Source organism: Limanda limanda, chromosome 14, assembly GCF_963576545.1.
Source record: "Limanda limanda chromosome 14, fLimLim1.1, whole genome shotgun sequence".
In the NCBI taxonomy this organism is placed as follows: Eukaryota; Metazoa; Chordata; class Actinopteri; order Pleuronectiformes; family Pleuronectidae; genus Limanda; species Limanda limanda.
The window spans coordinates 22,595,126-22,605,688 of record NC_083649.1 but is presented as its reverse complement, the minus strand read 5'-3'; the positions used below and the strand labels follow the sequence as shown (position 1 = coordinate 22,605,688).

Below are 10,563 nucleotides of genomic sequence, written 5' to 3'. Positions count from 1 at the left end.
AAACTTTTAAACTCATTTACTCTTGTTTATCAATATAATAGGATTTCCTCACAAGTATGTAAATATTAACAGTGGAGGGATTCAGATTTCTATTTTAGTGTTAAAGATTTGCCAGTATTAAATAATAGTTATAGGTTAAAAGTATTTGCCATGGCTCAAACTGTAATCCTGTATTTTATTTATCTATTCTATCTAAAAGTTACAATGCCGAATGCACTGATAAAATCCTCCAAGTAAAGTAAACAACTGGGCTAATTTCAACTTTACCACACACACACAAACACACACACACACACACACAATTTGAAGACACAGGTGTGTCACTGTGTAATTGGGGTTATGACCGCTCTCAGCTATGTGAGAGTGTGATGTCCTCCTCTCCTGAATAGATTTGTGCTGAAAACACGAGTCCACGGTTTTCTAAACCATTAAGTCAATATCACATAACCTAACTGTTGTTACAACGTCTTCCCTAGTCTTACCCCAGGGGGCTCGGTTGGATAATGGTCTACAGTAGGACAAAGGTGTGTTTATGAAGCGACACATTCCTGGGCTCATGGTCTCCGGCTCGTGATGAAGATTATCCTCTGCTCTTTGTGGCAGAAATATGAGAAAGCTGGACACTTCAGGGCATCTGCAAAACGATTGTCTAAAAAAGCATAATGTCACCACCTTCTTCCACCTCTTCCCTGAGTTTCCAAACCAGGAAGTGATGTCACTGCAACCAGGCCCAGCCCCTCTTTTCACCTGAAGAGAGGGAGAGGCCACACTGAGCTAGACCAGGGGAAAAACAAGGAAGAGCTCACAAGCAGGCAGGTCGCTGTGTGTGTTCACTTCCCCACACTGAGCCTTGGAGACGAGTAGAAGAGGAGTTTGCCCAGGTGGTGGGTTTCTCAGCACGGATATGGACGTCCCGGAGTCTCCCAACTGGAATATGGGACTGTTGAGGACCTTTGATTCCTCTGAGTTTGGCAGCTGGGAGAAGATTGGCTCAGGTGGATTTGGACAAGTATACAAAGTCCGGCACGTACAGTGGAAAACATGTCTGGCTATCAAGTGCCCTCCCTGCCTTCATATGGACGAAAAGTAAGTAACAGCTGTTAAGCCTCGTGGGTTATCTTTGTACAGATGTGGAGCCAGACTGACTTCAAGTAGTGTGAGAGGATTGAGTTCACAGGCTGCTTCACCTCTGAGTCGGCTTCCTTTATAATCAAAGTTCTTGTCTTTCAGCCTGATCATGGTGATGACTGTGTTGATGACTAAACAGTAGATAGAGAGACATCAGATTGTGTCTTATAAAAAAAAAAAAAAGTCCCTCAGTGCTTCAGAGTTCTTTTTAAAGGTGAGCACCAAGGAGAAGTGTGACTCACCGGCTGCCAGTCAGGACTCACACAGCAGCTGGAAAGGAGCCTGAGCAGCACACGGCCGGCCACCTTTCAGTTTTTAGACACCGTTAAGTTGAACTGCAGGCAGCACTCACATGCTAATTCATCCCTGGGGGCGAAAGTAAAGCCACATTGCTCAGGGACCCAATTGTTTACATATTCCAACCAGGCCACACATGATCGACAATCGACACAGACATTATTATGCAGACGCCTCAGGGAGGGGCTGATGTGAATACATGTCCATTTCGATGAGGACAGCAAGGTGTTAGAACACACACCCCTACAGCTCTGTTGTGTATCAGTGAATCTTATTTATGCTCTGTGTGGTGTGAGGGTGGACAAGTGTGTCCCTGCTGTTTGAGGGACTGGTGCCAACCTCTGAGGAAGCTCTACCTGCCAACACCTGTCTGTCAGTGGAAGTTTCCACTCATGTAGAGTCTGTGTCTATACACACACGCACACACACACAAACACTGTGGTTCATCAGTGAGACATTGTAAATGTTACCTCACAACAACCCTTAGAAAACACCAAATGACATGAAGTAACCGGCAGAGCTGCACCTGCCTTACCAGAGATTGAGACAGCGCTCTGAATTTGTAATTGGTGACTTCTCCTTTCAGTGTTGGATTAACATCACATTATGACAACTCGCCGAGTCACCATCACCAGAACACGACAAACTGATCATCAGACACTAACTTCCCTTCAGCGTTGCCCAAGAAAAAGAGGAATGGCAACCTCCCCCAAAACCCGTAGTGCAACTAAAATGCATCTGCTGAACCTGAACCAAAAGATGTTATCTCCTCCAAACATCTGCAAAGTGCGTAAACAGTCATTTGACTGAAGTCTGCATTGACCCGCGCATAGCATCCACAGCAGTAACTCAAAGCCACCTTTGTCTGCCGGGTTGCAGACAAGCTGTAAAACCGGTCCTACAGGGCCTCTCTGTTGAAGCAGGGACATTGTTTGGTCCGGAGGAGCTGACGAGGAGCACTTTGGATTAGAGATGATGGATTTAGCAAACAAGTGCTTGCCCATTCTCTTACATCACCGTCGATTATTCTCTCCAGGTGGATTTGGGGGGCTTGTACCTCCTTCGCCTGTACAGATGATAAAGGATAATTATAGCCAGGCTCCTTCCAACAGAACATGGCTCTCTAAGTAACCTGATACACTGAGCACATAATAGTGCCCTCTGAGCCACATGAAGTCTCTTTAGGTGCATCTAATTTCCTTTTACTGATGGTGGATAACGCTGAATCCCCAGTCGTGCCCACCTAACGCTGCCTTTGAAGCACATTCCTTATGAGTTCAATCATTAGTGATTCATCTTGCTCTCATTTGCCCTCATTATAGAGTTTGCATTTTTTTAAGCAGGAGACTTGTGCACTGAGGTCATGAATGACCTGCTCAGTTGTGTTTGAGGTATGTCAGCAGGGCCGGCGCACTGATAAAGGGAGCTGTGCAAAGGTTGAGCAACTGAGGACGAGAGCTCTCCATAAGCATTCCAGGCTCGAGCAGAATGTCCTCAAGGCCCCAAATGAGCCGCCGGGCAGTAACAGGAGCGCCATCCACATGCTTGGATTTGTAAATTAATTATAGACGTCCTCAGAGGTCACATTTTCACAGCGGCCATGGTTAATAGTGAACGTTCTGCGTAGCTGGCAGCTCAGTAAGGACGATGTGCAATGTTCAGGAATTTGGGTTAGGACAAACGGTGTGCCAAGTGTAACAGCCCACTGAGCAGAGCGTGTCCTCAGTAGCGCTTGGTCAATCTGTAATGAGGAGAGGTTTGATAAATATCTGCTCGCTATAGAATGTGGAATGGTTGCTTAAAACATAATGACCTGAATGCCTTTTTTAAGATGTTTTGTTTCAGCTGCACTTAAAATTGCTTGGATGCTCTGGCAAAGAAGCCTGATTCATGAGGCCAAGAAAAAATGCAACATATACGCAATGATATGTCACAATATAACGTAATCAATTACCTCACATTTTACATAGGGAGCGTGCAGAGCTACTGGAGGAGGCGAGGAAGATGGAGGCGGCCAAGTTCCGGTACATTCTTCCTGTCTATGGGATCTGTGAGGACCCTCAAGGCCTGGTCATGGAGTACATGGAGACCGGCTCCCTGGAGACCCTGCTGGCCACTGAGCCGCTGCCTTGGGAGCTCCGCTTCCGCATCATCCATGAGACTGCAGTGGGAATGAACTTCCTCCACTGCATGAATCCACCACTGCTCCACCTGGACCTGAAGCCAGCCAACATCCTGCTGGACGCCCACTATCACGTCAAGGTAGAGGGTCTATTTTGTAGAATTCATAGTGTGAACACCAGTGGTGGAGGAATCACTCAAACGTTCCACTTAAGTAAAAGTACAAGTATATAATAAATAATTATACATACATGCATCAGGTAAAAATTCATTAACTTTTCTTGAGTAACAGTAAGTTCTTGCTTTACGATGAACTTAAGGTATTAAAGTAAAAGTAGTTGTTGAATGTAGCCTATTCCCCAATGCACTGGTCCTGGTGGTGGCAGAATCCATGTCAGGTGTATCTTCTTCACCAGGTTGCAGGATGTGGGATCTAATTTTAGCTGCATGATCCAGATCTCATCATTGATTACTTCTAAAATATTTTTTTTAAACAATGTGTTGCTTTGTCATAATGTTATGGAGTGGAAAGTATAGCTATTTGCTGTATGCAGTAAAAACTTAAGTAAAGTACAGATACATGAAAAATGTACTGAAACTAAGTACATGTATTTCGTTACAACAGAATAAGTTGATGATCATTTCCAGCTAGTTAATTCGTATCTTTTATTAAAAAAGGGTGTAAATGCTTCTGTTGTAATAAAATAAATTTTGGGCTAATGTCAGGGTTTTCTATGCCAGTAACAATATTTAAGAAAAATGATCAACAATTATCCCATTGAGATCACATATCGAGTGTACTGATGTCGTTTCAAATCAAGTCAGATCACAGCTGCATTTTATGGAAAGTCTCGGTTTTAGGGGTTTCAATGGCATGTCAGCCGTGAGGTGCTTTGCCTCTGCTTTTCATTCATATTGAAATGAAGCCCTGCACACGCTCTGGGCAGACAGCTGTCTCTCAGCCACTGTCCAACCTCTGAGCAGCTCAACAGTACTGAGAGCAATTGGTGAGAACTGTCATATCTGAGTCTAATGCCTGGATGTAAACACCTCACCCGGGCCTGTCCCTACAGGATTAATTCTGCTCCTTTTAAAACCTCCCTCTGTGACTGCGTGCTCGATGAGTGTGTGGGTGTGCACTCCTTCAACACAAACGGGATAGGCCTCTCCTCTCCTACAGGCCGGGACATGGCCATGTTGCTCCCATCATACCTCTGAGTGCACATAATAAGAGCTTAGCTGCCTGTCACATTCAGCGGGTAAACTTAGTCATCAAAGTCAGGGAGCTTCATGAGAAAGGCAGCGGGGTTGTTCTGTTTGAGGGTCTTATCTGATCACTTTCTGTCTCAGATTTCAGATTTTGGCCTGGCCCGCTGGAACGGCCTGTCACGGGCTGATGACATCAGCAGAGATGGCTTCTGCGGCACCATCGCCTACCTGCCACCTGAGAGCATCATCGAGAAGGACAGGGTGTCAGACACCAAGCACGACGTCTACAGGTGGGACTCTTCACCATTTTGCCTTTAAGCTTTTTAATTGAATGTAGGTTATAGTTTGGGATCGGTGTTTGCTGTCTGGCTGTATTTCTCCTACTCCTCCTGTATGATCAGTTAAGCTCTGACTCATACCATTCACTGTAATCCATTAAAATCTCAGCGGTGAATTATAAATGATTAACTGTGTGTTGAAGAAATTGGCATATGAGTTATTTCAATATTTTCCGTTGAATCGATTTACCCGCTCACTTCCATTGAATTCTTCTGTCTATCAGCACTTCTTCAGGTGCCATATTTGCAACAACTCTAATCTTTGATATTTTTCTTTTACTGACAACTTTAAATTTTATTTTGCCCCCATTCCAGTTTCTCCATCGTCATCTGGGGAGTCCTCACACAGAAGAAACCCTACCAAGGTAAGACCCGTGTGCTCACTGGAATCATGTGTGAAACCAAACATAGTGTCCTTTAAGGTTTATGGGAAACTACAAGAAAATAAAGTTGTAAAAACTTTGGAACAAATGCTAAATGTGAAAACACAGCGATCTTTCAAAATGATGAGTCCATATAAGCAATATTATAATTTATGAAGGTCTCATGGTTTAACCACTGAATTTTTTCACTGGATTATGTACAGTACATAATGCCAGTCCATCCAATAGTAATACAGACCACTCTGCTACTTGACTATAAACAAAATAAGTTACTGGAATCAGCTTTCCTAATTTCCAGTAGACTAAGGTGAACACTCCATCTGCACAAGTTGTGTGTGTTTACAAGAGCTGCACTGTGTGTTTACTCAATTCCAGAGCAGTCAGGTGGACTGGGCCACAGTATATTTTTATTCCCAGGCATATCAGGTAGTAATTTGCTTCAAGGAATTTGGCTCTTTTGAAGACCAGTGCCTGAGGGTTGCCAGGTTTGCTCTGCCCATGTTGATCCGGGCATAATTAAAAAGTGAGAAATAGCCTGGTTGCCGTCACTTCCCATTCTCCACCTCCACCTGGGTATTATGGTTTCAAAAGGAGGGGAAGTGTTTGTGATTTAAGCCTCTATCTGTTTGTTCTGACTCATTGACTCTGCTGATCCCACAGTCAGATAGAAAGAGGTCAGAGAGCTTTTACCTTTCTGCTCCCATGGGAAACAGCTTCCTTATCTGAGCACACAGGAAGATGGCGATAAAACCATGCATGACTATCTGTATAAGTACTGGTGCCAACTATCACCATAGGTTATGTCGTCATGTTCTGCAACAAGTCAGGTTATGATTTAAATGAGTTGTATTTGCCTTTAAACATATTCTTTTTAGAACATCAGATCAGATCCGAGGTTGATTAAATATAAAAGCTGGCTTGTTATTGATGAAACTGAAGTGTGAACCTATTTTTCTTTTCCCCAGGAGACAATAACATCCTGCAGATCATGGTGAAGGTGGTTAAGGGGGTGCGTCCAGACCTTGCTGCGGTGCCACGCTGTCGACCTACGGCCTGTGCAGGTTTCCTGAGCCTCATGCAGAGCTGCTGGGCCATTAACCCTGCGTCCAGACCCAGCTTCCAGGGTGAGTTGTTGTTCTGTGCTCACGGAAGTAAATAAATTAAACAAATGACAAAAGTGCTAATTTCCTTCTTACTATCTTTTATCATAAGGAACACATTTAATCAGAAGTAATATATGGGCGTGCCAATAAAACACACACACCAAAAAAAGAGTACATGCACATGTTATTATTAATTTTGTCAAAGAGAGAAACTGTTGGATTTCTCTCTTAATTTTAAAATATGCCTCTTAAACTACTATCATGATCACATGATCACATGGGCGGCTGTGGCTGAGGGGTAGAGTGGTCGTCCTCCAACCTCAAGGTCGGCGGTTCGATCCCCAGTCTGAACCATCTGCATGCCGAAGTGTCCTTGGGCAAGATGCTGAACCCTCAATAGCCCCCCATAGAATAACAAAGTGCTGCAAGTAGATGCACTGTATGAATGTGTGTGTGAATGGGTGAATGTGAAACTGTACTGTAAAGCGCTTTGAGTGGTCTTCATCAGACTAGAAAAGCGCTATATAAATACAAATCCATTTACCATTTATCAAGTAAATCCCTATGTTACACGAGTGAACCTATTCCTTTAACTACACACTCTTGGATAACACACACTTCTAAGAGAAAAAGTGCAGCCGTCTGTTAAATTGAAGTTTTCTCCTACCCTCCTACTATTAATGCTGCTTGTTCTTCCCTTTTGTATTCACTTATCCCGTCTCTGTCATTACTGAAACCTGACCCATAGCTGTCGTCCTTACAGAAATCACATCTGAAGCCGAGGAGCTCTGCTCCAAACCTCAAGAGGAGCCGAGGACCCCAAACCTGTCTACCTCCGAGCCAGAGTCTGACTCCCACAATGTACTCACAAGTGATCAGGTACGATGACAACGCAACATTACTCATTAACGTATAATGACCCACCCAGACTATGACAGGCTTATCTCTAGACTTGACTTTATAAGTCATATGTTGTGTAAATGTTTTATCCTGAACAACAATTACGCAACAGATGAGGAATGTGGACTGATGGGATTGTTTTACTTGTGTTCTGCTTGGTCACATCCGTGATGTTCGTTGTTGCGTACGTGACCTGGAACAAATCGCTTATGAGAGGTGATAGCTACCGCAGCTGTTTTCAACTTCTGTATGTGTTCATCTGGGCTCGATCAAATCTAGGTTGCAAATGATCACAATGTCAACATACACTATACATAACACAGTAAGTGGCTTCGGATGTGAGAGGCGGTCACATACCTGAGAGTGACTGTCATGGAATGTGATGTGTGTCAAAGAACAGCTTGTTCAAATAAACTAATCAGGTTCTTTGCTCCGCAGGTTAAAGACAACAAGCCAGTGCGTCCAAAGTCTGCCATGTTGCCGGAAAAAGATTACAGCCTGTCAGAGCTTCTGAGCCAGGTGGATTCTGGGATCTCCAGGAGCTTCGATCGAGTGAAGGAAGATGGCTGCCACAGCAAAGAGAACACCTGCAAGAGACTGTCTGGTATCTCATCTGCAGATTCAGCCTTCTCCTCTCAAGACTCTATCACGCTGTCATTTGAGAAAGAAAGCACATATGGTAAGAGCTGATTACAGACCTACAACTGGAAATATTATATTAGTAAACATAAAAGTGCTGGGCAATCGCATAAACGCAAGAGAAAACCACAGCTAATAATGAGAATGGTTCTAATTTCTTTCCTCCTCGCTGTTCAGATTCTGCTGAGGTCCAGAAGCGGAAGCTGTGTGAGGCCATCAGGACAAAAGACACTGCCAAGCTGATGAAGATCCTCCAGCCTCAGGATGTCGACCTTCTCCTCGACGGAGGAGGCAGTCTCCTCCACCACTCCATCACCATGAACAATGAAGAGGCCCTCAAGTTCCTCCTCATGAACAATGCCAATCCCAACCTCGCCAATGCCCGTGGCTCCACCCCCCTCCACCTGGCCACTGAGAAGCACCTGAAGCCCCTGGCAGAGCTTCTGCTCGGGCGCCGCAGCACCAACATCAATGCCAAAGATGAAGACCAGTACACAGCTTTGCATTGGGCTGCCCAGAATGGGGACGAGGCAATCACACGCCTGCTGCTGGACCGGGGGGCGGCCATCAACGAGACCGATGGCCAGGGACGCACCCCGGCTCATGTGGCTTGCCAACATGGACAGGAGAATGTTATCCGAGTGCTGCTGAGCCGAGGTGCTGATGTTCAAATCAAGGGCAAGGACAACTGGACATCGCTACACCTGGCTGCCTGGCAAGGACATCTGGGTATCGTCAAGCTGCTGGTCAAGCAGGCCGTTGCTGAGGTGGACGGGCAGACCACAGACGGCCGCACACCGCTGCATCTGGCATCCAAAAGGGGGCAGTACCGAGTGGCACGGATCCTGATCGAATTAGGAGCAAACGTTCACATTCTTGCCGATTGGTCAAACACGCCGCTTCATGTGGCGGCAGAGACGGGTCACACCAGCACCTCTCGCCTCCTGATCAAACACAAGGCAGATATCCACGCCCCGAACGCCCACGGACACACTCCCCTCCATCTCGCCTCCCAGCAGGGCCACCTGGCCACTGTCAAGATGTTGATAGAAGAGGGGGCAGACCCCTACAGGTCCACCAGCGCCCTACGCACACCTTGCCACCTGGCAGCAGAGAACGGACACTGTGAAGTCCTGAGAGAGCTGCTCCTTCACTGTCCTGATGGTGGCGCTCTGTCAGACGAACAGGGGCTCAGCCCGCTACACCTGGCCGTGCAGGGCGGATACTCGGATATCATTACTATGCTGTTACCACAGGACTGTCAGGACTTAGTTACTGAGAGCACAGTGCTGCCCGTAGCTGAGCAGCCTGTCCCACTGGATGCTAAGCTGCTCCAGAGAAAGGTTGTCATCCTCAAACTGACTGAACACAGCGATAAAGACTGTCCACAATCCACCAGCTCACAGTGTGCGACCGCATCCTGCTAACCGGAGCAATGACACTGTCACATCTGCGCTCACATCTGTCTCATGTGTCATCTCTGTTCTCCACTGATGCCTCCGAGTGAGGGAGAGATTTTTATTCCAATTTTAAGGGAGATTTTTGGATTTGAAGGCTCTTTGAGCACTGTCCTACAAACTTTAATGTAAATATGTACACTGTAAATAGACTTTAAATACTTTGTTTTGACTTTAGTTTTTTTGTATACTTTTTTACATAACAAGCCTATTTGATGTAACAAGCATGTGTATCAGAGACATGATCAGGAAAGCTTTTTCTACACGGCTCTGCAGATGGTTATCCCTGTGACTTCCGTTTATCAGAACACAAGCTTTGGTCACGAAAGCTGTAGATCATCACAGCGTTTGCATAAGAAAAAAAAAAAAAAACTTTGGACTTCAGTGTTCTGTACCTGTTACATATCGGTGCTTCATCATCCATTAAAACATATAAAACCTTTTATTTTGTTTGACCTTGTTGGTTTTTTCGCAACGTAAATGAAAACTTAAAAAACTTAAGTTGTTTTCTTTCCAGATATTTGAGTAAAAGAGTAACAACAAACGAGGAAGTTTGAGCTATAAAATCTCAAAATATAACCATAATACCAAAATGTTATTTAAGGCCCAAATATGTAGGAAAGGGTTTTGTGAGATAAAACCTCACACCCAGTTGTTTTAAAGCTGACATAAAAACGTGGAAAAGTTTGTTCACAGTACAAATCCTTTCCAAGGTATTCATTGCTCTCAGATCTAAACAATTTTATCAACTTTTATCATCAGGTTTTATATTCCTGTTTTATTTAAGGAACCAACTCTTTCATGAAGATGTTTAAACGATTTGAGTTCAAGCCTGACACTGAGAGCCACCTCACCACAAGCCTGAACTGTTAGTTTTGTCTTCTTCCTTTAATTTCTAAAGTTATACTTGTCCAAAGTAAGCACAACTTTTCTTCCACCACCTCATGTTGCGGCAGGCTTGTGGGAGAGTGTTTTCTTGTCGTCAGTG

General features: G+C 44.7%; 1 protein-coding gene across 1 annotated transcript; it reads left to right on the top strand.

The window, feature by feature from the left end:
* The first annotated feature begins 752 nt into the window (after nucleotides 1-752).
* Nucleotides 753-10,018, top strand: ripk4 (receptor-interacting serine-threonine kinase 4). Its single transcript, XM_061086089.1, has 8 exons — nucleotides 753-1,086; nucleotides 3,396-3,687; nucleotides 4,897-5,045; nucleotides 5,409-5,458; nucleotides 6,442-6,600; nucleotides 7,343-7,458; nucleotides 7,918-8,158; nucleotides 8,296-10,018. Exons 1-8 carry the CDS (start codon nucleotides 905-907, stop codon nucleotides 9,543-9,545), a joined length of 2,439 nt encoding a protein of 812 aa, XP_060942072.1. The 5' UTR covers nucleotides 753-904; the 3' UTR covers nucleotides 9,546-10,018.
* The last annotated feature ends 545 nt before the right edge of the window (nucleotides 10,019-10,563 follow it).